This window comes from Artibeus jamaicensis, unplaced genomic scaffold (assembly GCF_021234435.1).
Source record: "Artibeus jamaicensis isolate MK-2021 breed Jamaican fruit bat unplaced genomic scaffold, CSHL_Jam_final scaffold_474, whole genome shotgun sequence".
Lineage (NCBI taxonomy): Eukaryota > Metazoa > Chordata > Mammalia > Chiroptera > Phyllostomidae > Artibeus > Artibeus jamaicensis.
Genome location: NW_026522046.1, coordinates 48,115,359 through 48,141,866, shown reverse-complemented (window position 1 = coordinate 48,141,866; position 26,508 = coordinate 48,115,359). Strand labels below are relative to the sequence as shown.

The 26,508-nt window shown below is 52.3% G+C and overlaps 1 protein-coding gene across 5 annotated transcripts; it reads right to left on the bottom strand.

Moving 5' to 3' along the window:
- Positions 1–633: 633 nt before the first annotated feature.
- TMEM50B (transmembrane protein 50B) lies at positions 634–25,730 on the bottom strand. Of its 5 annotated transcripts, none has more exons than XM_053657781.1 (10): positions 21,873–23,771; positions 19,465–19,638; positions 16,932–17,175; positions 16,015–16,110; positions 10,554–10,693; positions 8,887–8,999; positions 7,456–7,523; positions 6,591–6,683; positions 4,805–4,862; positions 634–1,939 (listed from the first exon to the last, which is right to left on the bottom strand). In XM_053657781.1, the coding sequence occupies exons 5-10, from the start codon at positions 10,650–10,652 to the stop codon at positions 1,894–1,896; spliced, it is 477 nt and encodes a 158-aa protein (XP_053513756.1). In that variant the 5' UTR covers positions 10,653–10,693; positions 16,015–16,110; positions 16,932–17,175; positions 19,465–19,638; positions 21,873–23,771; the 3' UTR covers positions 634–1,893. The 5 variants fall into 5 exon arrangements, with proteins under 5 accessions (XP_053513756.1, XP_053513755.1, XP_053513754.1 ...); XM_053657780.1 differs by lacking the exon at positions 21,873–23,771 and adding an exon at positions 20,645–20,932; XM_053657779.1 differs by lacking the exons at positions 16,015–16,110; positions 16,932–17,175; positions 21,873–23,771 and adding an exon at positions 20,645–20,931.
- Between the last annotated feature and the right edge of the window lie 778 nt (positions 25,731–26,508).

Genomic DNA, 26,508 nt, shown 5'->3' with positions numbered 1-26,508 from the left:
ACTTATGAGATGGAGGCAGCAGGAGCCGGGTGATCTGGTCTGAGTGCCTCCATCTGATGCTGTGCTGAGTGGTAGGCTGAGTCGGGGTCGACCTCAGCACGGGGGAGGCAGAAGTGGGTCCTTTAGAGAAAAAGCGCAGGGTTTGTGGGGGGTAGGCGAAGGGTTATTCTCTTGTACTTCCAGGTGGGAGCCTCAGGGTTCCAGGATGTGGGCTGGGACAATGGGTCCGGTAAAGGGCCGGGCTGCTCCAGGAGTAGGAGGTCAGTCTGTCCCCCCCATTGGGACTGGCACCAGGTGTCTATCACCCTTGGTGGGTGAGAGTTCGATTAAACCACGGGCTGCCAAGCAAGTGGGGACACCTGAGTCACAGACAGTCCAGCGGGTTGGAAACTGGCCTGACCGTTGAGTCAGGACGAGCCTGTTCCAGGCGCAGGAGGCGTCTGGGTTCCGACCCATCTCCAAGGGGGTAGCGGTGGCCCTCCCTCGCTGCGGCCCGGGCCCTGCTGGTGGACCACCAGCTGTCAGGTCTCAGGCTGGTCCCTCCTCCACGCCCCTGATTTCACAGAGATGAACTGCTGCTTTCGCTGGGCCCACTTGAACAATCGAAAATGAACAGCAAACCAGTTTTATGGCTTGTTTTCTCCGACATGTTTAATGACATCACAGTGTGGGGGTGTCATTGGTTACAACAGGTTACAAGGGAACGGAAACATGGACTTAGTTTTACAGTTGACTGGAAGCAAGACACATTCGTGGACACTGAGGAAAAACAACCGCTGTGGAAGAAGGAATGAGCCCTGCGGTCCCAGGACAAGGCATAGCAGCCCTAGACGCCGGGTGCTCTGGGCACGGGAAGCACCCGAGGGAGGGGAGGCTGCGTTCCCACGGCGGGAGCCTCTGGGAGAGCTGCTGGAGGACGAAGGGCCAGGCAGACCCTGTGGGCCCGGGCGGCCGCTGCAGTGCAGACACGGGACCACACCCAGCGCCGGACTGGACGGGAAGTTGCGGGTTAAAGACGCACTTGTTGCTGGAAGCTCTCGCCCAGAGCTGGAGCAAAAAGAGGCTGCCGCTGGCAGCTAAGCAGATGACACGCCTGACGGTCACTGGGCTGCAGGAATGCTCTTTGGGAAGAGGAGCTTGACCTCGGAACTATTCCACTTTTTGTCGCAGAGTTCGTGCTTTTATGCTGCCATTGTCTCCCACTGGCTCGGGCTGCCGAGGTCCCCGCAGGAGACAGGCGTAGAAGCTGCTTTTGTAAGAAGCGCGTGGCCAACCTGCCTGACAGCCTTTCTCAGGAGCCGCGCAAAACTGGGCTGATCTGGTCACGAGCTGTCCCTTTTCGAACAAACTCGTCTTAAAGGAATGGTTTCTAAAACAGGCTTTTACACTAGTCCTTCAGGCACATAAAAAAGTCTCCATATAAAAGTCCGCTTCTTTAACACACAGGACAAACATGTTTCCTTAAGAAAAGGATCTCATTTTTAACCCGAAATGAAGTACAACTTGCGGAAATACCCTTTTCAGTGGCTCAGGGCTTATTTCAGCCGCCCGGGGCTGTGCCTTCTGTCCGTCTTCGCAGCTTCCAGACACTGAGATGGAAGAGGCAACTCTAAAATGACAGGAGACAGGCCTGGCCCAGGACACAGACCCGCCCTGGTCGGGGACAGAAGAGACACCGTCGTCCCATCGCTACAGCCATATATACATATTAACAATCTTGTCGTTAAAAAACCCAGAAATTTCATAAAACTGTTTCAAAACTCAGAGCATAAAAGTATAAAGAAATGCATTTAATGTACAATCTATTCTGTTTGGCAACGTTTAAACTATATTAAAAGGTAAAAACTTATCTACAGACAGAACGTGATGAAGGAGGACGGCTCGGGGAGGCGCTCAGCTCCACAGCTCCTCGGTCCTCCCGAACTTGTAGATCAGGGTGCTGCGGGGGGAGGAGACACGTGGTGAGGGGAAGCGCGTGCACCCAGCCCCGAAATCCACTCTCCAAACAGGCTTTGGCCGAGGCCTCACCGGGGCTCTGCGTCAATGTCTGAAGCAAAGGCTGTGGCGGGTGGGTCCCCGTTTGCCTGTTCTGCCGACCAGCTGGCTGGGCTGAATTATACGTCCTGTCTCAAGCGTGGACAGTTGCTGGACAGGGAACGCCCTACCGAGCCGGCAGTGACGGTGGAGCCGCAGGTGCGGAGGTGTCTCAGAGCAGAGCCCGCTGCGGCTCTCGGTTCCTTAACAAACCACCATCGTCCGCTGAGGACGGGTTTGCGCTAGGAACATGCGGCAAGTCAGAGCGAGAGGAACGTGCTTGCCAACAGAGCTCAGAGCTCCCCATGGAGACCACTGAGTCCTGACTGCAGGGAAACGATGCTACGAAGGCCAGGCCCGCGGTGCCATGAGAGCGGACCACGGGGTCTGACCCAGTGAGAGAGGCCCAGGCCTTCCTGAGCAGGGAGTGACAGAGCTGAGCCCCCAAAGGAGGGTGGGCAGCATCTCAGGAGAGTACAGGTGGGGGGAGGGGAAGGAGCAGAGAGACGGGGCACTGGGCCCAGGAGGGGAGCCACCGAGGAGGGGACAGGCAGGGGTCTGGACACAAGATGCAGACAGACACCCGTGCCACACCAGCCTGCAGCAACAACGGAAGCCCCACGAGGTGTGCTTGCCCGGACAGAGGATGAGGAGAGGAGAGAGTGCCTAAAAGAGAGTCGGGAAACTCCAAAAACTAGCAGCCAGGACATGGGGCGGAGAACCAGCTGGCCGGGCAGCGGGAGCTGGCCCGTCTCTGCACGGCCGCACCTGCCAGGCTCCGGGCAGAGCTCACGGCCAGGCGGCGGGCGCTGTGCGTGGGGGCACAGCCTCCACAAGCACGCACAGGCTTCCTGACACCCACTCGTCGTGGATGTGGACTCCGGACCACTACTAAGGGCAGGATTTGAATTTAAATGCACTCTCTAAACAGTGTCTTCATGAGAACTTACTGTACCTCTGTGGGTCATCACAGGTCAAGAAATGTGATCACAAGACAGCGGAGACCACCCCACACCCTTCAAAGCCGTGAGTGTCCTGGCCACGGAGCAGTAACAGGGCACCGAGCAGCGCACAGGCGGGCGTTCAGGGAGGCCAGGGGACAGCGAGTGAGGCAGAGCACAGACAGGCACGGAGAGAGGGCGCTAGGGAGACGTGGAGGGGGCCCCCAGGTCTGCTTCAGGGGCACGCAAAGGGAGGAGCCCAGCGAGGGAAGTCCCGATGAGCAGAAGGCTCCCGGAGCTCCCACGGGGGGGGGGGGGGGCGCGGTTCATAACCTCGCACAGAGGAGGCAAGCTCGGGGAACACGGAGCGTCAGGAGGGACGGTCCGAAGTCTGCCGCTGCCCTGTGAGGGGGACAGGTGGTCCCAGACTACAGCCGCCCCGGCCCTGCCTGGCAAAGCCGAAGAGCAGAACTCACAGGACCGCACCATCCAGGAGACCTGGCTGCGCCTAGAACAAAGCTCCAGGTGTTTGCAGAAACACCGGAAAGTCCGGCCCCAGCCGTGCAGACAAGGAGAAAGCAAACGGGGGAGAGCCCCAGGTGGAGAGGAAACAATCACCAGGGGCAGACTCAGAACCGACACCACGGGACAGGGGCACGCACAGCCGTGAACGGACTCCGCGTAACGAACACACCGGCCGACTTGGAGAAGTGAGAAACACGTCTGAGATGAAAAGTACACTGGTCGGGAGATGCAGTAAATCAGACGTTGCAAGTCGCAGTCAGTGAAATTAAAGACAGAACGACTAGAAACAGAAAGGGAGAAAAAGCCACACGGCACCGGCGAGTGGTGGGCAGCTGGAAGCGGCCTCAGGCACGCGTCAGGGGAACCCTGGGAGGGAGGGCTGGACGGAAAAGTGTTTTGAGGAAATAATGGCTGAGAAGATTTCAAATTTGATGAAACCTATAAACCCACAGACCCATGAAACGAAGTGAACCCCAAAAAGGAAAATATAAAGAAAACAACCATAATCAAATTGTTTAAAACCAGTGACAGAAGCAAAGTTCTTCACAGCTCAGACCTTAACGATTTTATAAGTGGATGCTGTTTTCAAAGACCACTTCCCCTCAAATGAGCTGCACACTCAACTGTGTGCGCCATCAGTATTTTTAAGTAAAACAACACATCTTGGGTATATTTGGTGAGCACTACTGTGTAAACATTAGTCTTTACATTAACAGACATTCATTCTGAGAAGCACAGGATACAGGCTTCACTTGGGGGGCTTTTTAGAAGGCAGCCCTTAAAAATACTTCTAGTTTTGTTTTATTTTAATACGTAAAGTTATCTCAAACATGTCATAAAAAACCCAACTCCCTGATCAGACTGTGTCTATATAGAGCATACGTAGTACGTACGCTGGTGTCTTTCGTTAAAAATAAAGGCCCCCAGTACATGCTGAGGTTTGTTTTTAACGGCACATGGCTGCAAAAGCAGCCCCTGGCACACACCGGTTCTGCTTTTCCCGGCCAGGGCCCTCAGGCCAACTCTGAGCCTACCCGCCGCCACGCTGAGGGTCACTGGAGGGGAACGAACATGGCAACATCCATGAGGCGCCCTGCAGAGGTCTCGGCACTCGGCAGGCCCCTAATTAAACGCCTTATGTATGCTCTTACGCAGCAGCAGAATTTTCACCTTCTTGAAAGAAGTTCTGTGCATTGTCACTAATGTAAGGGATTTATGCATGTCCCACTGTGCACGCTGCTCTTACAATAAAGATGACATTTCTGTAAATGTTTTAGCTGTGACTAAGAAATTAGGCAGCTTACCTTGAAAATATAAGTGCATTTTGAAAAAACACAGCTAGTCCTGGATAAACCTCGGTATCTGCACACACAAAGCAAAAACAGAAGATTAAAAAGCGCAGTGGGCGGTGGCGAAGCACCTGTGGCGTCCGCACGCCTCGCTCGGCGTATCCCACTGTCCTGCGCTTGTTCCCGAACTCCAAGTCGATGAGGAAACTGGAAGGAGAAAGTGTGAATCTCATTTGCTCAAAACAAAAGACTGCTCTCACTCTGGATAAAAGACAATGAACTTACCCTGGCTGGTGTGGCTCAGTGGATTGAGCACCAGATTACGAAGCAAAGGGTGGCCGGTTCGATTCCTAGTCGTGGCACATGCCTGGGTTGTAGGCCAGGTCCCCAGTAGGGGGCGTGAGAGGCAACCACACATTGATGTGTCTCTTCCTTTCTCTCCCTCCCTCCCGCCCCCCTCTCTAAAAAGAAATAAAATCTTTTTACAAATACACTCTCTTTCCTTCAAGTGAGCGCACACTAGCACTGTGTGTTCCGTCAGTGTTTTGCACTAATTAAAGTGGCACATATGTTAGATGTATGTGTGGTGCATGCACACTCTTACTGTGTTACTGAAACACCCTTCAGCCCGCCCTCTGGTCCTGACTTACTCTGGGCCAAGTGAGAGACGCAGGCATTTCCAAGATCTCACACAGATAAAACTGTGAGACTTCCGGGATCCTTCCAAGGGCATTGAAAGGCCAGCTGGGGGTCGCAGGGCAACAGCATGACCCCACAGCTCCAAGAGGTCAGAAGGTGACCAAGCTGTGTTATCAGGAGGGGCCTCCTGCCTTCGGAGTGAAGGGAGAGGCTGGTAAAGACAGGCTCTCTCTACGCCTCGGAGCCAGGGGCTGGGACGCACCCTGGTGACGGGGTCTGGGGCCGGCAGCGGCCGGGGGCCTTCGAGGGGCGTGTGAGGGCTGGCGCCTCTGCACCAGCAGCTCCTGCGTGAGGACTACACATCGTCAGTCTTGCCCTTAAGAAACTCCCCTTGTACCTGGGACGGAAACACTTCAGGCCAGGGTTAGGAAGAAGAGGCCCTGGTGGGAAGAAAGACGTTGTGGTCCACACCCCTTATCGGGAACCCTTGGGGCAGGGGACGTCCTGGAGCTCAGAATTTTTCAGACTGAAGAATGGTGGTGACACAGGGACAAATGTTTCACAGCAGACACAGCTGGGTCTGGACCGGCCCCCAGAGCCAAAGACGACCACTCTGCTGCAAGGGAACCTCTGAACACGGCCCTGGCTGGTGTGGCCGGCGGCCTGGGTGCCGGCCTGCAAACTGAAAGGTCACTGGTTCGATTCCCAGTCAGGGCACATGCCTGGGCTGCGGGTTCAGCCTCTGGTCAGGGCAAACAAGAGGCAAATGACCAACATTTCTCTCACATATCAATGTTTCTCTCCCTTTTTCCCTCCCTTCCCCTCTCTAAAAATAAAATCTTTTAAAAAATCTGACAGTAAACGGAAAAAAAGATTATCGTGAGCCCCACCTCACTCTAGGTCAGGTACTACTGCCCAACTGGCAGTGAAAAAGGCGACTGGCAGCCCTCAGCGGGCTTAGGGCTGAGTACGAGGGACTGGGGACCAGGCTGTCCCGCTGCACCGCCAGGCCCGGTGACTCAGCTGCCTTCCACCAAGACACACCTGCAAGGGAACTGGGCGTTCAACGAGAGTTCCCTCCAGGCGGCGTCAACAGACTGAGCCAAACACAGCAGACGTGTGTGAACCTCTCCTGGGACACGAAAGAGGAGCAGATACTCACTTTGGGTGACATATGCGCCGAAGAGAATCCACATGGAAGCAATAAGTGACCCAAACATCAGCATGAACCCGATGAAGAGCCAAACTCGAGCCCCTGCGAGAAGAACAGGCTTTAGGTTTTGCTGCTGTTGCAGCCCCCGCGTCTTAGAAGGGCGGGGCCCTGGGGACACGCGGGCCTCGGGCAGGCTGTGCACGTCAGTCGGTCACACGTGGGGGGGGGGACGCACGCTGCCTTTCTCCTGGCTGAAGAAACGGACAGCTGAGCAACCACACCGGGCAAGCTTTAGACGGAACTCTTTGACTAAGCTGACTAACTGGACCCCGACTAAAGATTCCCTCTGCTGTATACACTACCAAAGCACTGAACACCGAGTTTGCCGTGTACCCACTGTCATGCCCCTGGCATGTGACCAGTATGCACAGCGCTCTTTCGGCCCACGCTGCGGCGGCTCTTCGGCTCGGGCCGCCAGAACTGAGCGGGAGAGGCGCGGGGTGCCAGGTTTGACTTCCCAATGCGTCCACGCATCGCTTGGCCAGCACTTTACAGGTGACACCACTGGCTGACACCGGGGATGAGAGTGCTGTCAGCAGCACTGGTGGAGTGACCCCGAGCCTGGCAGCTGCAGGTGCTGAGCAGTGACCTTTTCCCTATTGAGGGCGGGCAGCAACACAGGACAGAACGGGAACTCCTGGTGGTGACTCTCACTTCCCTGAGGACGTAACCGGCCTGTAACATTTCTTCCAGGTCGCTCTGCGGAACGCGGAGCGCCGACCGCTGCCAGGCGCGCACGAAGACTCTCTAAGGCTTTGTGGTTTCTGTGGGTCAGTCCCTGAGTGCCACGCGCACGCCGGCCATGGCCACGTACCTGTCCTCCCCAAACAGCCGCTCTCGTAGCTGTCCCCTCTCACCTGGGCATTGGACACGGCGTTTATCCTGGAGGGACACAAAATCATCTCCTTAGCGTTCGTGGCACTATGATATCCACAGATGTTCACTCGTTACTTAGAAGGAAGGCACTTTCTAACTGAAGTCAGTACCTGAACAGCCGAAGACACCTTTAAACTTCCTGACCCTACTGGATACCAATGTGACATGAGTCTCATTTCCCTTGAGTACACCCAGAAAACATCCCCGATTTGAAAGCCTGCTGTTACTTGTCTCCAGACCAGGAAAGGGGGCCATCTTCCTGATTTCTCCCATCTGCACACGGAAGCCTCACGTGTGCCCGTCCGGCACTGGGGCTCGGAGGGCAGCAGTCCACGGGGAGCCCACACCCACCGGCCCCTCGACGCTGAGCACAGCGCTGCTGTGGCGGGGAGTTACCTGCTCTCAGCGTCATGAATAACTAAACACAGTTCCACCTTCCACAACTTAAACTTTTAACAACTCCTGACAGTGGAAGAGAATTCTATAATCTGCATGTTTAACATCTTTTCTTATCATTAACAGGCATCCATGAAAAGCTTTAGAACTCTTTTACCAAGTGAGATAATGTATAAACCTGAAAGTCATTTCATAAGAAAGAAAAGCCATTTCTTTCTCATTTGAGCCCAATCCTGCCCACCCCACCCCACCCCACCAAAAATACTGGCAAACACAGTCAAGCAGCCTATTTTTTAAAATAATCCTCCATGGTGAAAGCGAGTGTATGACAATACTTAAGGATGATTCACTACGCAAAAAATCTAGAAATGTGACAAATTTCATTAAATCTAAGATGCAACTGAGTTTTGAAATTCAGCACTACTGAGCTACAAAGAAAAAAGAGAAAGAATTCACAAACACAGACAGCAGTGTGGCGACTCGGGGGAGGGGTGGATGGTGGTGGACCAGGGCACGGGAGGATAAATGGTGATAAAAAATAAAACAAACAAATTTAATAAAATACTGAAATAAAATAAAATTCACCACTATTCTTTAAACCTCCAAGAAAAAAAATGTTAACTGTATTTATAACATGCCACTGACTGTAAAAAGCACCCCGATACTTCCGGATAATAAAATATAAAAAAATAATCTTGGGACTGATAAGATACAGTAAATAACCAGTTTAACAAATATGAGAACAATCATATGACAAGCTTCACAAATGCTAAAATGATATCTGACTAAATTCAGCACTCATTCTTGACTTTTAAAAATCTTAATAAAATGGGAATTCATTTATTTATTCATTAACCCTTGAAAGACGAAACCACCAGGTTAAAAGGTTATTGCAGGGAGCAGGCAGCACTGGCCCTTCGGGACCCAGCGTTCTGGGCAGACGGGCTGGCACCGAGATACCCCGTGCACTTACATGAAGAACGCCAACGTGGAGAACACGCCGCACGTGTGGAAGGCGTGGTTCAGCTGCTCCGGCTTGGGGTACACCACGGCCGCGTCGATCATGACCCACCAGCCTGTGAAAAACTGCAAAGGGCCCGCGTCACGGACGTCACCCCGAGACTGCAGCTCAGCACCACTCCTGTCTTTAACATTCCCCTTTGCCCACAGACCACGCAGGCGACACATAAAATAGTTCCACTCTGAGTACTGGATGCTGACGTACAAAACTAAGAATCCTTGTTTACTTTTGCCTAATAGCAGAGGTGACCCTAACCAATCAAATCTGTGTAAGATTCGGAAGTTCTGCTCCCGATGCAGGAGGAAAATGTATCATTTGGGAATGGATCACCTGATGCTTTCACCCACCATGTCACACGCAAGCGAAGCTCTCAGCTGACCTCCACCGCCCGGCTTCCTGGCCTCTCGCGGGTCTCATTTTCTCTTCCGCTTCCCACCTGCCCACCAGCGCTTTTGCCTCTGCAAGTGAGCTGCCCCCCCACCACGTCCCCAAAACTATCATTATGCAATTTAATCAAATACCGTTTAACTGACTGAACGTTGTGAAATGCAATGCTTCTATGTAAACCAAGAAGAGCCTTAAATTAGACAAATTGCTAAGGGACAAGATAAGTGCAGACGAGACGAGACGACCATAAAGAGCAAGAAAAACCTCGAAGCGGCTACAAGAACTCTGCACACAGAGGGCCTCACAACTCCCTTTACTTCCTGTTGTGCTTTATTTACTCTTTTCTGTTGGTCTCCAGCACAGAGCTGTGTACCCAATGAGATGGAACAGATGCTAAACTTGCCTCAAAAATGCAGTTGGGGCAAGGAGGGGGTGGCGAAAGGCTCAAGCAAATTTGGTCATGATTCAAGGGGTTTTTTTGAAGACGGGTGATAAGTAAATGGAATACAAGAGGAGAAGGGCTCTTTATATTATATTATTCTCACCACTTTTGTTTAGATGTTTGACATTTTTAATAATAAAAGGTTGAGAAAGAAAAAACATTGGGAAGAAAACTAAGCCGATTCCTTTCTCTTGCCCTTCCCCTCCCGCACAACAATGGGAACTGGTGGTGGCCGTGCCCTGTCCCTGGGGCCCTGCGGGGAGTCCCACAGTAATATCTGGCTGATTCTGAGCCTCTGAGGATCTTAAAAGGACTTACACATTGACTTAAAAACGCTACTGCTCCTGGCTGGTGTGGCTCAGTGGGTTGAGTGCGGCCTATAAACCAAAGGGTCGAAGGCTTGATTCCCAGTCAGGGCACACACCTAGGTTGTGGGCCAGGACCCCAGTGGGGGACGTTCCAGAGGCAACCACACACTGATGTTTCACTCCCTCTCTCCCTCCCTTCTGCTATGTAAAAATAAATAAAATCTCAAAAAAAAATTTTTTAAAGCTACTGCCTACACTAATTGTATTATCACTGGAACTGAAGAGAGGGTTTTAAGTTCAGCAAATTTACAAGTCAGATGAACCAGGACCTACTCCATTCTGCCCAGAAATAGCCTCTCAAATTGTGATAATTACTTTTACAAAAACAACAGGGAAACAAACAGTTCGGAAGGGGAATCGCAGTCCCGAGGGACCCCTGTCCACTTCCGGGCGGAGGAGGGCCGTCGGGCCGTCGCACTCACCAGCACCCCCGCCACCACGGAGGCCAGGGTGTTCCTCCTCTCGCTCCAGTCCACACACTCGCATTCTGGCCACCGGAAGTTGTCTAGGAAGCCCGCCATCGCCGCCCCCTCAGCGCCGGCCTCTCATTGAACACCGTTGTCTACAAAGAAGACAAAAAGAAAAACCCAAAGGAAATATTTTTAGGAAGTAAAACGTGGACTTCCGCCAAGATGGAGGCATAGGTGGATGTGCCGTGCCTTCTCACACAACCAAGATTAGAGAAAACTAAATATTAGCAACAGAAAACACAGCCAGAACACGGAAAATTGAACTTTTCGGAAGTCTAATAACAACAAATTCTTCAGTCTGACCGGTAAGGGGCAAAACCAGTGGCTGGTGAAGCGGGATTGCACAGGAAAACTCGGTCAGACTGAGGCGCGGGGAATCCAGGCGCAGGGTTGGACCTAGTGAGCGACCAAGCGAGCGACCAGGCGAGCGACCGCAGGGGAGACAGCAGGGCAGCGGGGCTGCGTGTTGACTGTGGTCGCGCATTTGTGCGCGGGTGGACAGGGGAGGGAGTGGGTGGTTGGACGGGGCCCAGCGGGTCCCCGGCGGCAAGCAGCAGTGGAGGGCGCTGCCATTTCCCCGCCCTGACCACGCCCTCACATACAGCGTCACAACCCAGTGACCTGGGAGTCCAAGGCTCCGCCCCTCACACTTAAAGGGCCAGAACAGACCAAAAATGGCACAAGAAGATCTCAAAGCCCCAGAACCTATAGATCTAAGTGATGAAGACATAGCAAAACTCTCAGACGCACAGTTTAAAACACTGGTCATCAGGATCCTCACAGAACTGGTTGATTATAGCCACAAATTAGACAAATATATGAAGGCGAAACTAATTGAAATGAATGGAATTGCACAGAAAACCAATAGCAATGAAAAGGAAACTGGGACTCAAATCAATGGAGTGGACCAGAAGAAAGCAAATAATGGCCAAACACAAAAGAGTCAAGAAGCAAGAATTCAAAGAAATGAGGAGAGTCTTAGGAACCTCCAGGACATCTTTAAACGCTCCAACATCCGAATTATAGGGGTACCAGAAGGGGGAAAGGCACAGCCACCAGTGGAAAACTTATTTGAACAAATAATAAAGGAGAATTTCCCCAATCTGGCAAAGGAAATAGACTTCCAGGAAATCCAGGAAGCTCAGAGAGTCCCAAAGAAGTTGGACCCAAGAAGGAACACACCAAGGCACATCATCATTACATTAGCCAAAATTAAAATGAAGGAGAGAATCCTAGAAGCAGCAAGAGCTAAAGGGACAGTCACCTACAAAGGAGTCCCCATCAGACTGTCAGCAGATTTCTCCAAAGAGACCTTACAGGCAAGAAGGGGCTGGAAAGAGGTATTCCAAGTCATGAAATCCAAAGACCTACAACCAAGATTGCTCTATCCAGCAAAACTTTCATTTAGAATGGAAGGACAGATAAAGTGCTTCTCAGATAAGATCAAATTCAAGGAGTTCATCATCGCCAAGCCCTTATTATATGAAATGTTAAAGGGACTTATTGAAGAAAAAGAAGTTAAAGAAACATGAACAGTGAAAGGACAACAAACTCACAGTTATTAACAACCACACCTAAAACAAAAGCAAACTAAAAGGACAGCTAGATCAGGAGTGGAAACATAGAAATGAAGATCTCAAGGAGGGTTAGCAACAAGGGAGTGGGAGGAGGAGAAGGGGGGAGAAGGTACAGAAAATAAGTAGCATAGACAGTAGATAGAAAATAGATGGGGGGACAAGAATAGCATGGGAAATATAGAATCTAAAGGACTTGAGACACATGGTCATAAACTAAAGAGGGGGTAATGGTGGGGATGGGGGGGTAGGGTGGAGGGGAATGAAAGGGGGAATAGAACAACTGTAACAGCATAATCAATAAAAAATTTTTTTAAAAAAGAAGTAAAACGTCACTCCTCTTTTAAAGCTTGAACACAGACTTACTTTAGGTCTGCATCTACTACAGTTAGGAAGAAAGTTCGATACTTCGATGCGTAGCTATGGAGAGGCGCACAGGACTGGGCCCGGGCACAGGGGGCTGACTGCTCATGAGCACAGTGGTTTTACACGGCCTCCCGTTGAGAGCTATGTCCTTCCCCTTGAATCTGACCCCACTACACAGACGGTTTGACCTGCAGAGTAGAAGTGATGCTACGTAACTTCCGCCACACAAGTCCGGACCGTAAAAGGCGGTGCAGTTTGTAGCTGGTTCTCTGGAACACTAAACTCTGTAGCCCTCAGCTGCTACACAACAACTCCAAGGCCACATGCTGGCAGAGACCATGCGCAGGTGTTCTGGCTCTTGTTCCAGGTAAGGTCTCACCAACGGGCCAGGTGTGGAGCAGACACTGAGCTGACTGCTGGGCCTCCAGGTGAGGTCCCAGAGGCTCAGAGTGGAGACACATCTTCCCATCTGCCCCCCAGCAAATTCCCGACCCAAGGAAACCAGAAGTAGGAGAAAACGGCTGTTTACAGCTCTGGTGTTGGGGCCATCTGTAACGGCAAAAGAAAATGGGGGAATGCCATGCAAACGCTGGGGGATTCCCAAAGGGCGCGCGTTTGGAGGAGGCGATTCAGGGACACCTTCCAGTCCAGGAAGGAAGAAATACGCCGTCTGAAAGCACCAAACAGTGCAGAACTCAGCGCAAACCAGAGCGGGTCTGGCCCCTGAAAGAAAACACTCAAACGTCCTGCGCACGCACCCGCACGCAGCTGCGCCAGCACCTGGGCCGTAGTGCCGGGTCACCGTGCCCTGCCAGCACAGTGGGAGTGGGAAGCGGGGGAGCAGTCACAGGGCTCCACCCGCTGGGCAGGGCTGGGGGAGCGTGCAGACTTGGCTGGATTTTGAAGTGCACACAGGGATGAGGCAGATAAAAAGAAGAAATAGCCAAATTACGTCGCTGGAAGAACGGGGAAGGGTGTAAGGTATTTCAAAGACTGACCAGCCCGGTTGGGGCCAGGTCATGGAGGAGTTTTCAGCCTGCTCTAAGCCAGGGGTTGGCAAACTTCCTGTGAAGAACCGCGAGGGACGCGTGTTTGGTTTTGCAGATCAGTCTGTCACCGCCGCCCACTCCACTGTCGTGGCCTAAAGCAGCCACAGACAGTACACCAGCTCGAGCGTGGCTGTGGCCCACGTGCACGGACAACCAAGGAAGCACGGAGACCCGGCAGCAGTCTGCAGAGCGCGCTCGACACCCATGAGCAGGGAAGCAACCGGGGGTCTTAGAACCGTGGCAGCAACACCACATGGGGTGAGGACAAGCGCTGGAGACTGGCCCCCACCCTAGACAGGAAGAGGGAGGGGCACGTGGAGGCCATACTTCGACCGAGGGGTGTCAGACAGAGATGTGCACAGGACGGACAGGCAGACCCCACAGGGAGGGCAGTGTGAGGCAGACGAACAAACCAGAGGCTCAGAGTGACAAAGTGGTAACCAAAGTCTGGGGGCAGCTCTGGGAGAAACTCTGGAAGGGGCCAAGGGCGGGTCTCTGACCGTCCCCTTCCTTGACAGGTGCGCCCGCCAGACGGCAGACCCGCAGAGGTGGTGGTGTTCGACCTGCACTGCACTCTGGAGCGTGCGCCGCGCATCTGCAGGCCGTCCCTGCGAGCCAGGCACCGTGGGAAGACAAAGATGCCTGAAACATGGCCCTCGTGGGCAGGGCGCTAACCCGCCAGTGGAGAAATCAGTGAGCACTTTTAAAAATCAAGTCACAAGTTTGTATCATTCTACAAAAGGTTACGAAAAATCAGGAGGTGAACGAAATATTACGTCACTCAGATGCCAGGTCACATTACCAATGACCTGGCATCCAGCAGCTGGGAGGCGCTCCCGGCTTGCGGCCGCTCCATGCCGACCTCAGGAGCTCTTCCCACGGGCCGTTCCGCCGGAGCCTCACCCACAACCCTCAGGCAGGCGCTCTCATCACCTCGAAGGGCTGAAAGGTCCCGGGAGTGGTCAGCTTGCCCATGGTCACACAGCGAGCAAGGAGGGCCACCGAGATCCCTACAGCCCGTGGACCTGATTCCAAAGCTGAGCTCTCGGCCACGCCAGCCCGCTGCCCCTTGTCAGACCGGCTTCCGGCAGGAAGAGCGAGTCACTGCTCCACTGCCTGCAGGGGGGACAGCCCACGAACCAGATGGGGGAGTGCGCCCATGTGGAGGAGCCCTGCGTCATCTGGGGACCGAGGCGCGAGAGGTGGCAGGCGCGGCCCGTTCCATCTGGCCAAAGGGGTCTGGGGAACAACAGTTCGTCCTCCCGGGCCATTGCAGACCCAGCTTCTAGGCACTTCCGGTGGGGCTGCTGTGGAGGCCAAGTCCGACCTCGGGGTGGTTTAGACATCTCACCGCTCCAGAGAACCACTGCGCACACTTAGTCTTGGGGATGCTCTCTTGCCTTGTCACTTGTCAACCACAACAAAGAAAATGGAGTGAAATGCCAATTTTGGTGGAAGACTTCAACCCAAAAAACCGAGTAAAGGGTATGGAGAATAGATTTTTAAAGACTTTAATTTTAGAACTACATCACTTCTCCCAGTAATACCCTTAACAACTTTTAATTATTCGAAACATGGGTTATTTGGTTAACTCTCCCCTTTGCTGCTTCTCTGTGCAATTGACTCACAGATTTAAATATCCAGGCCCAGACCCACACAGCCAACCACCTGCAGGCAAAGTCACCTCAAAACAACACGTCCAAACACCAAGTCCCCACGGGCGACCTCCTCCCAGCCCGACCCGCTGGCTTGGAGGAGATCCCTGCAATGAGTAAGTCACCGTTCACGGTTACACAAGCCAGAGAGGGGTCATCCTCCTCATCGCTAGTCTCTCCCCTCTCACATCCGACCCCCCAGCTCCACCTCCTCGGCCTCTCTCCACCTCTCCTTGCCTCAGCTCCTGCACCCTGTGCGGAGTCCCGCTGTCTCACCCGTCCCTGACAAGGACCCCCCACCCACATGTCCTCACACTGCCGCTGGGGTGACTTTTGAAAAAAGGCACAAAGCTGCCATCTCCCTCCTGCTTAAAACCTTTGCCTTCCTGTCTCCTTTAAGACGAAGACGAAGCCCTGTTGCGTGCCGCAGCGTCCTCTGATGACCTTTCCTGTCTCTCTCCTCCGTGGCCCGGGTTCTCTTCCACTGCCTCCTGCCTGCTCCCGGACCGTGGAGAACCCACACTCCCGCTGGTCCCGCCCCGTCCCCAGCTCCCCTAGGTGACTCCAGCTCACACAGCAGATGGCAGTTTACTTGTCCCTTCTGAACTTGAACCTCAGCTTCCCCTTCCTCCACCACATCCGTTTACAGAGCGTCTGCTGCACGCCAGGCACATCGATGACAGACAAAAGCACTGTGTGGAGTTTTGCCAGTGGGGGCGGGTGGGGAGGACCTTAAACACGACTTAAAAAGAACATGATAAACACTGACCAGTGTGGTTCAGCAGCTTGGGCACCATCCCGCAAAGTGAAAGGTCGCCGGTTCGGCCCCCCGTCAGGGCACATGCCTAGGTTGCTGGCCAGGTCCCTGGGTCCGGGCACATGTGAGAGGCAACCGATCAGTGTTTGTTTCTCACCTGGATGTTTTGCTCCCTCCCTCCCCCCTCTCTAAAACTAAATAAATAAAATCTTTTTTAAAAGCAAATGCTATCCCATGTTAGAAAGTGATGCCTGCCGTGGGCGGAGTGGGGGGTGCAGAGCAGAGTGAGGGGCCTTGGTGTGAGTGACAGGAGGGCGGGACGAGAGGCCGGACTGGCTGTCCAGATGAGAAGATGAGACCTTCAGGAGCCCGGGAGCGGGGAGCCAGCTGGGCTGGCAATGCAATAGAGAGAACAAGGGCAGGACCGAGGCCGAAGGCAGAGCCTGTGGGTCGGCCCAGCTGGGTGGGAGAGTGAGGGGCTGGAGGACACGAGATCGGGGGTGAGCCCCTCGGGGGCCAGGCCAAGCCCGGTCCTGCTCACTGCAGTGTTCCCTTATTTCAAGGGATCCACTGAGGAGCAGTGAGGGAAGTAAGCTCTGCCGTTACAAGACATGCAGACACGTGATTTCTTTAAACCCCTCTCCCTGCTTCCCCAAGTCCACATTCCACCAGAACTTTCTGACACTCAGACTGGATCACACCACTTACTCAGAAACTTCCAGCGGCCTGTGAGACACAGTCCAAAGAGACACAGTTCTGCGTGTCACCTCCCCCACATGGCTGTCTTGCCCCCTCAACACACTCCACGCTCCAGCCACAGAGCGACAGACAGCAGGCAGCCCGGGCTTGGCAACACAAACGGCTACAGTTACACACCCCGCCCCCCGTCTCTTCTCTGCAAACGCCCACTTAACCTCCTGCACACACACCGTGTTCCCTCCTCTGGGCAGACTCGGTGGAAGCGCCTTCACGAGCTGTGTCTCCGCTGTTCTCGTTGCAGCACATCGTACCCCAGGGCAGTTACTTTGTGTGCACGGTTGGTAAGTGGCATTCTCGCAGTGTCGGGAAAAACGCACTCTCCAGCTACTCGCGCTGGCCGGGGAGAAGGATGCTCGGCGTCGGTGGTCCCCCAGCATGGGTGCACGGACCAGTGCCACGCTGGCGTCACAGGAACTTGGGGAGTTTAAGGAAAAAAGGTCACTGGGGCCCACCCCAGCCCCAATGATCAGAAAGTCAAGAGTGGCACCAAATCATCTATTTTCTTAAACTCCCCAGGTGAACCCAACGCTTAGCAAAGTCTGGGAACAATGCCCAAAATGACTTCAAGGGTCCCTCGCTCTGCTAAGACGCTGCCCGCCATCTCTCCAGTGGTGACACCATCTCAAGGGCAATGCGAGCCGGGAACGTCAAAGGATTTTAGCATGGATTTCTTTCATGTCAAAAAACAAAACGGAGGACTTCCGGCCAAGATGGAAGTAGACACACTGTGCCTCCTCGAAGGACCAAAAGAAGGTCGACAACAATTTAGAAACAAAATAACAACCAGAACTGACAGAAAATTGAAGTGGATGGAAGTCCGAGGACCCAGGAGTGAAAGTAGACACATTCATCCAGACAGGTAGGGGCGGGGCAGAGTCGGGGGGCCTAGCGGAGAGGGGTCCAGGCAAAGCCGCCGCTGGCGGACCCTGGCAGCAGTTGGGGAGGGGAGTGGGGGGGAACCAGGGAGACCACAGATAGTGGAGAGCACGGCGTGCAAGGCGGCAGTGGGCAGGTGGCAGCAGAGGGTGGGTGGCCTTACATTTGCACGCAGATAAACCAGGTGAAACTGGGGAGTGAGACAGACTGTGCAACCCAGAGCTCCAGCAGGGAAATAAAGCCTCAGAACAACAACTGAAAACACCTGTGGGGGTTGAGGTGCCGGGAAAGACTCCCAGTCTCATAGGAGAGTTTGTTGGAGAGACCCACAGGGTCCTAGAATGTACACAAGCCCACCCACTTGGGGACCAGCACCAGAAGGGCCCATTTGCTTGGGTGAAGTGGCGAAAATGAGTGAAATTGGCAGAGAGCAGAGCAAGTGCCACTGTTCCCTCTCGGACCCTTCCCCACGGACAGCATCACAATGCAGGGACGTGGGTTACCTCTGCTGGGTGAGCACCTAAGGCTCCACCCCTCACACATAACAGGCGTGCTTGGAGACAAAAAAAAAGGGGGGGGGGCAAATGAAAGAACAGATCAAAGCTACAGGAAAAACACAACTAAGCAACAAAGAAATAGCCAACCTATCACATGCACAGTCCAAAACACTGGTCATCAGGATGTTCACAAAATTGGTTGAATTTGGTCGCAAATTAGATGAAAAAATGAAGGCTACACTAAGTGAAATAAAGGAAAATGCACAGGGAACCAATAGTGATGGGAAGGAAACTGGGACTCAAATCAATGGAGTGGACCAGAAGGAAGAAAGAAACAACCAAACTGAAAAGAATGAAGAAACAAGAATTCAAAAAAATGAGGAGAGGCTTAGGAACCTCCAGGACATCTCTAAACGTTCCAACATCTGAATTATAGGGGTACCAGAAGGGGGAGGGGAAGAGCAACAAGTGGAAAAGTTATTTGAACAAATAATAAAGGAGAACTTCTCTAATCTGGCAAAGGAAATAGACTTCCAGGAAGTCCAGGAAGCTCAGAGAGTCCCAAAGAAATTGGACCCAAAGAGGAACACACCAAGGTACATCATAATTACATTAGTGAAGATTAAAGATAAGGAGAGGATCCTAGAAGCAGCAAGAGATAAGGAGACAGTCACCTACAAAAGTGTTCCCATCAGACTGTCAGCTGATCTCTCAAAAGAGACCTTACAGGCAAGAAGGGGCTGGAAGTATTCCAAGTCATGAAAGGCAAGGACCTACATCCAAGATTGCGCTATCCAGCCAAGCTTTCATTTAGAATGGAAGGGCAGATAAAGTGCTTCTCAGATAAAGTCAAGTTAAAGGAATTCATCATCACCAAGCCCTTATATAGGAAATGTTAAAGGGACTTATCTAAGAAAAAGAAGATAAAAAACATGTACAGTAAAATGACAGCCAACTCACGATTATTAACAACCACACCTAAAACAGAAACCAACTAAGCAAACAACTAGAACAGGAACAGAAACACAGAAATGGAGATCACACGGAGGGTTAGCAACAGGGAACGGGGAGGAGGAAAGAGGTACAGAGAATAAGTAGCATAGACGTAGGTAGAAAATAGACAGGGGGAGGGTAAGAACAGTATGGGAAATGTAGCAGCTAAAGAACTTATAAGTGTGGCACATGGACATGAACTAAAATGGGGGGATATGGGTGGGAGAGGGTGTGCAGGGTGGAGGGGAGTGAAGAGGGGGAATTGGACAACTGTAATAGCATAATCAATAAAATATATTAAAAAAATAAAATAAAACACACACACACACAAAATTACCCTGGCTGGTGTGGCTCACTGGATTGGTCGTAGGCCTGAGAACCAAAGGGTTGCTGGTTTGATTCCCAGTCAGGGCACATGCCTGGGTTGCAGGCCAGGTCCCCAGTGGGGGGGCATGTGAGAGGCAGCCACTCATTGATGTTTCTCTCCTTTTCTCCGTCCCTTCCCCTCTCTCTAAAAACAAATAAATACAATCTTTTAAAGAAAAAGAACATAATTAAAAAAAACAAAACGAAATGAACAAACCAAGTGAAGTGGATGAAACTTTACTGGTCCTGGCTGTTTGTTTTTGAAAATTTAAGCAGTCTGGGCCAGTTGGGGAAATGTGCACAGCTCAGACATCAGAATAAGAGGGAATTAATTTCCTGGACGTGACCGTGAGGAACTGTGGTTTCTGAGGAGAGCGACCTCAATGTCGGGAGGCGCAGGCTGACATTCTCAGGGGTGGAGTGCCAGCAACCTGCTCTCAAATGGTTAAGCACAGGGAAAAAAAGATAAAGCAAATACAAAAAAAAAGTTAACTCTGCTGTGCAACTGTTCTGTATGTTGAAAATTTCTGGTGATGAAAAGCTAGACACGACAGAAAGGCACAGTGGCACGAACGGCCACGGAGGCCCCGCGGCTGCCGCACAGGCCAGGAGGCCTCGGCCGGGCAGACTGGGCAGAGCGGCACTGGGGGTCCGAGGGCGTGGCCTCGGCTCCCGGGAGTCCTGCGGAGGGATCTTTGCAGCCTTGGGGACTGCTCAGGGACCGTCCTGCTCCCCGGTTCAGACAGAGAACCAGGCTCCGCATGCGCAGCAACCCTCCTGGTAAGCGGCACTGGGAGAGCCAAGGCCTGTGCGTGGGAGAGTTTTAAAGGGCGTGAAGCCCCAGTTTCACGGTCCAGCACCTACTCCACAGAGGCAGCTCGAAGCAGAGGCTTTGGAGTGAGGACTGGCCTGGGCCCACTGCTGCCTCCAGCCTCTTCCCAGCCGGGCCTGCTGGGCCCTGTTCATTCACCCAGTCAACAGTTCATGGAATAGCGGCCGGGTGCCAGGCACTGGCTGAGCTTCAAATGCCCCAAGGCCACGGTCTTCGGGCACATAAAGTGGGGTGACCAGAGCATGTCCTTTGGGGTGGGAGAGTTAGTAAGGAGAGCTGAGTCTGGCACCCGGGTCGCCCAACACTGTCGACGACCTACCAGAAAGGTGGCTCGCACAGCATGGCTGCTTCTGGCAGGCACTCTGCCCCCGGAGGTCTGCCCTTCCTCTTTAGTCAGGAAGAACTACTGCTGCTTCTGGGTGAGGATGGCAGACTGTCTGCCCGCATCTCAGTTTGCTCCCTCCTGAAACCTCACTGAAAGGGCAAGACGTTCCTCATGACAGAGAACACAGATGAGGAGGCAGCGATGGCTGGAAGCTGGAAGCAAGCGGACAGTGATGACCGACTGGGCACACCCGAGAGGGTGGAACGCCCGGGCCAGCGGCAGAGACGCTGAGCACCCAACCCAGGAGAGACCTGGGGCACCAGTTGGAAAAGTCAGATCCCAGATCCTGTCTCTTTTCTCTTTAAGGTGCTGGCAACTGCCTCGCCCACACCCTAGCAGGAGTCTGAGGGTTCTTCCTGTTTCTCATGTTCTGGCCTGGGGGACATCAGCCCCAAAGGAAGAGGCAGGTATCACCCTGAAAACAGGACACGGGGGCCCACGGCTCCTCTGTCCCAGCTCAGGAGACTGGCAGCCGGACCCTTTCCTTCCAGACAGGAACGTGGAAAACGACACAGAGAAAGGAAATTGAAATCATTATAAATGCAGAGGTTAGAGAACATGACATCTGTTCACAGGACAGGATGCTCCACTGCTTCTTGGCCTGCTGCCTAAGATCAGGTGAAGAACAGGATGCAGCATAAGAAACATTCAGACTAAAAAACAGCCTCTGGAAATTAAAAATAGAATCATGAAAATTTTGTTTAAAAAAATCCAAATACGTGGGTTGGGAGATGAAAGTTAAGAAAATCTACCGGTATATAGCAGTTGGAAACAGAAGGACACAAGTAAGAAGATTAGAGGAGCTTTACGAGGTCACATCTAAACATCAGGTGTCTCGGAAGAGAGGCTACAGACACAACAGGGGGGAGAAAATGACAAAATATTTCAAGAAAATTACCCCCAACAGCAGTTTTAAAGGGCCCATCAAATACTCAACCGAACAGATGGAAACAGACTAAGATGCATGGTTTTAAATGTTGAAGCATGGGTCGAAGTGCAGATTCTAGGAGTTCATAAAGAGGGGAAGAAAAACAGGTCCCATAAAAAGGACTGAGAATCATAACAGCTTAGAATCCTCAAAAGCAACACTAGAGGCAGGATGACAATGAAGCAAAACTTCACAATTCTGAAGGAAATGTATTTCCAACTAAAATGCTATTACCGGCCAAAATATCAGTCAAGTATGACGACAGAATCAAAGCGCACGCAGACAGGCACAGTCTCCGAAAAGGGCTCCTCTTCTTGTCAGGGAGCTGCTGCCGCCTGAGCCACCATGTCAACAGAGAGGCTGCAGGAAGATCCGACGCGGGAGGGCTGCGCGGAGCCAGCTGTGCCTGCAGAGGAGGAGGGTCGACAGGCCGGACGGAGGCGGTGCCACTTCATGCAGACCTGTCCTGGCTGCTATGGCAGCTTTCTAATATGAGAGCTGAATGCCCCTGAACTTGGCCCAGATTTCCATCTGCACTCCGCTCGGCGGCTTGACCTTGGTCACGTGCTGAGGCAGGTCCCTCAGTGCTTCCAGCCCTGCAGCCTGCCTCAGCAGAGGACCGTCACTTCCTGCACAGAAGGGTCCCACACAGAAGGGCCCTGCAGGAAGGCCGGGTGAGCTCGCAGCAGAAACACGGGGTGCCCTGCACCCTAGGACTGCATCTCCTGGGCACTGCATGGCTGCTGTCCTGGCCGTTCCTGGCCCACACTGGAGTCCTCCAGGTGCCCCCTCACCGGGAATCCCATTTCCTGGGACCCACTCCTGTCGCTGCCCACTGACTCCCTCAGCAAGGGCCCCCGTGAAAGGCAGGGAGGCTGCAGCTGTTCTGTCCCACTCATCTCTTCCTGGAGGCCCTCTAACAGCGACAGTCCCTCCCTCACACAGCTGGGTGTGTGCTCACAGCTACGGCACAGAATTTAATCTCACGTTCGGAAAGCTCTGGCAATTCCCACAAAGCCTGCTTGGATCTCATCTGCCCTGGGGGGTGGGGGGAGGAACTTTGTTGCCACAGTTTCTTTAATGAAAAATCCACTGTTAATAAAGGCGCCGTTTATAGTTGAGTAAGCTTTGCATTTAACTGTAGAAATTAACAGGGTGTTATGATTTTGTATGCTGGTAGAAAAATTAATCCAAAAGGTATGATTTTGTTGCTCTTTGGAACATTAACCAGTTGTATGTAACTCAGCAACTTTACCGAGGCATTCCTTTCCCTAAATACCACATAAATACCTGCTCCTTAAACCCTCTTCAGACCAGCTCTTTGCAGCACTCTTAATAATGGTGAAAGAACTTTAAAACATGCTCACCATCTACTTGGAAAAGAATTTAGTTTTTAACACCATTCATTCAAAGCGGAATATATTATGAGGATATGTTTGTGTGTGTGCACATGTACATGGCTGTAAATATGTATGTACATGTGAATATTTATACAGTGATGTGTAAAGTTTATTTTAAAAGGAAGAGAGTCCTGACTGGTGTGGCTCAGTGGACTGAGCACTGGCCTGGGAACCAAAGGGTCACAAGTTCTGTTCCCAAGCAGGTCACACGTCTGGGTTGTGGGGCGGGTCCCCAGTAGGGGGTGCAAGAGAGGCAACCACACATTGATGTTTCTCTCCCTCTCTTTCTCCCTCCCTTCTCCTCTCTCTAAAAATAAATAAATAAAATATTTTTTTAAAAAATCAAGAGAAAGATTAACCAAATAATCAGGACAGAGGCTACTCCTAGAAGAAGGATGTAAATGTTTCGTTTCTTAATCTGGTGCTAGATACAGTGACAATCATCGCAGTAGTATTCTTTCAATTAAATACACATACCTATTTTACACATTTTTTGTACCTGAGACTCATTTCGCAATAAGAGAAACTTATTTAAACAGAGAACAAGAAGTTCTGTTACAGTTGGCTATTCAAGGGGATCCCCACCAGATGGTATCACACACAGTGTGGACTTTTCCTGCAGGCCCGCTCGCTCCACTCTGTTCATTCTGGTCAGACCAGTCAAGTGAGTCCATATGACCTTGAAGTCAATGCCACTGAGGGTAACAAGGTTAATAAATTCGCCATTATTTAACCTAGTCCTCAAGTTTTTCTTTACTCAATCTCTAAATATGAAAAAAAACTTTTAAGAAATGCATTCAAATCATAGAAAATTAGCTTCTGCTTTTACTTTATAAAATCCTTTCACTTATAAAAAGATTCTCAATGAAAAGAGCATTAAATTTACACTGATCTGTCTAAACTATGTACTTAAGCTTGGATAAACAATGTGGAAAGGATTTTTGTGCAGCAGGGTTTTTAATGGCTAACACCCAGAATCAACCAAAATGTCCACCAGTGAGACTGACAAAAGAATGGAGTACCTCCCAACAACAGCACACCATGCATTTGGTCGGTCTACGGTATTGATACAAAAATGTGTCCTCATAGGAAGCCAGGTGCCCAACAGCATTAGGGTATGATCCCTTTCTTGGGAGTGGAATTCAGCATGTGCAGGATGCAAAGTGAAGATACAAGCAATTCTAACTTCTTGCTTAATATACTTCTATGCTGTATGAATTTTTTACGTGTTCTCCTGTGATATTAAAAGAAACTTACAACCTGAATATATCACTATAATCCATTAAAAGAAGCAAATAAGGGTGAGACGATCGGACAAAGTCAGTACCTTGGCTCCAGAAAAGAATTCAGGAAAGGCCTGCCAGCTAAGGCAGCCTAATCCTAGTGGGCCGAGGAGGGGGTGGGGAGGGCGTGTCTCCGGAAGAGGAAAACTACAGCCTCCCCCGCCCCTTCTCAAGAAACCGGCTTTTCCAGCCGCATCAATACTCAAGATAAGTTTTGATTTTTCACTGTAAGAGGGAAGAGCCACTACGCTGTATGCCTAAACTAATACAAACAATGGTGAACGTAAACTGTAGTTGAAAAATAATAATGAAGGAAGAATCTTGCAACTCTATTACCGGTAAAAATGCTTAACGTTTGTTCTACGTGTGACACCTACGCAGGTCGGAAAGAAGAGAAGGCAGCTCTGAAGTAACTGCAGAGCTGTTACTTCAGAGTAACTACTGGGAAGAGGGGTGCCCAGCCTGGGAGTCAGAGCCTCGGGGGCTGTTAGGTTTTCGGGACTGAGTGCAGGTAGGTGCGTCTGAGAGAAACGGTGGACATTCCGAAAACAAATTCACGTCTTTGGAAGCACAGTGTTGGTGACACATTCATTCCACTGGGAGGCTCGAATCCCCCTACACATACACACACACACACACGCGCGCGCGCGCGCGCGCACACACACACACAGCCTGGGCTTACAAAAGGTCATATATTCATTCACCCTTCAGGATAAGCACCTCCCTGTAGTTAACTCGGAAGCCAACTCATTTGCTGGAAAACGAAAATGGTCCTCCCCGGCACGACTGCCACCCATAGCAGCAATTCTCTGCTGCCCCATATCAGAAAGGACACTCACACGGTAGGACTCATTCTCGAGAGAATGCGAATCTTCTCCCCTTTCCCTACTCCCGCGTGGACAGTGGCGGAAAAGTCCCCAAGACGCTGACAACACTCCCAGCCAAGGTTCAGAGCCACCGGGAGGGACGACGGAGCCCTGAGCTGCCACGACGCCCCCTGCTCGTGCCCCGTCCCCCCGCCTGCCGCCCTAGGAAGCCGGAAGGCTCGACAGGCAAACCTCCCAGGACCTCCCAGTGCAGCCATCCGACCGCGACCGGACGCGGAGGTGCGACCCTAACCCGGCCGGCCGTAGGGGACGCGGCTGGGCCGAAGGGGGCGGCGGAGGCCCCCAACCCGCAAGCTGGCTCCGCCGGACACGCCGCACTCCACAGGCCCGGAGACCCGCTGGTCGGGGGTGCCTCCCCGCGCGCGTGCGCCCCGGGGGCCGGCGGACGGCACTCACCCGGCTCCCACGACACCCACGGCGACCCCAGGGGTGCGCAGAGTGTTAAGATGCTGCGCGGCAGCCGAGCAGACAAGCTCTGCCTCACTTCGGCCCCGGGATCTGGGAGCGGAGGGCGGGGGCAAGGGAGAGCGCTGCCGGGGAGGGGCGGGGCGCGGCGCCGTGCGCACTGCAGTGACCAATCAGCGTGCAGTAAGTAACCTGTCAGGGGCGGGTCGGGTCGGGGGCGGGGTTAGACTCTAGGGGGCGGGGCGAGGACGCCTGTGATCCGATGGTCGCCCGCTGGACTGCGGGCTGGGAGTCTCGCATTAGGTTAGGGTTGGCCCCTCCCGCAGTCTTCTACTGCGGACTTCAAGTGCTGCACCGGTACGACCCTGTGCGGGGGCGGGGGGCGGGGAACACCCAAAAGCAGAAGACAGGGGCTCCCTTTGCCTTTCCCCATAGACCCAACGGCGTTGGCCGCGACCTGCCCAGAGTAGGTCCCATGCTCCAGGGGTGTTCTCAGAAGCTCAGGTCTGCAGAGACGTTGCCCTTCTCAATCGGCGATCCACGGAAATGGGGACCTAGAAAGGGGAAGTAAGACTACTAACTAGTATCGTAACACTGGGCGTCCAGCACAACATAACTAGTCTCCTGATACTGTCCTCGTGCTTTTCCCAGCCACCCACCCAGATTTTTAGGTTTCTTATAGTAAGGTCTTTTCCTACTGTCTCCTTTAAAAACGTGGTATCTTGAATTTTCAGCATAACTTTACCAGCCTTGGAAAGCCCCATCTAAATGTCCTACAGAATATAAAACATCGTTTGGTTAGTTGAGTAAAACACATTGTGTAATTACAGATATTATCAACTCGAATCAAAAAGAGTTTTCCCTTGAAGAATAATGAAATAAAAGTTTTGTATCA

Coding starts and splice junctions, on each gene's coding strand:
- TMEM50B (XM_037127173.2), bottom strand. CDS start 10,652: ATGGCGGGCTTCCTAGACAACTTCCGGTGGCCAGAATGCGAGTGTGTG. Junction 7,524..8,886: donor TCCACGTTGGCGTTCTTCAT/GTAAGTGCACGG, acceptor GTGTCCCTCCAG/GATAAACGCCGTGTCCAATG. Junction 1,940..4,804: donor AATGCACTTATATTTTCAAG/GTAAGCTGCCTA, acceptor CTCCCCCCGCAG/CACCCTGATCTACAAGTTCG.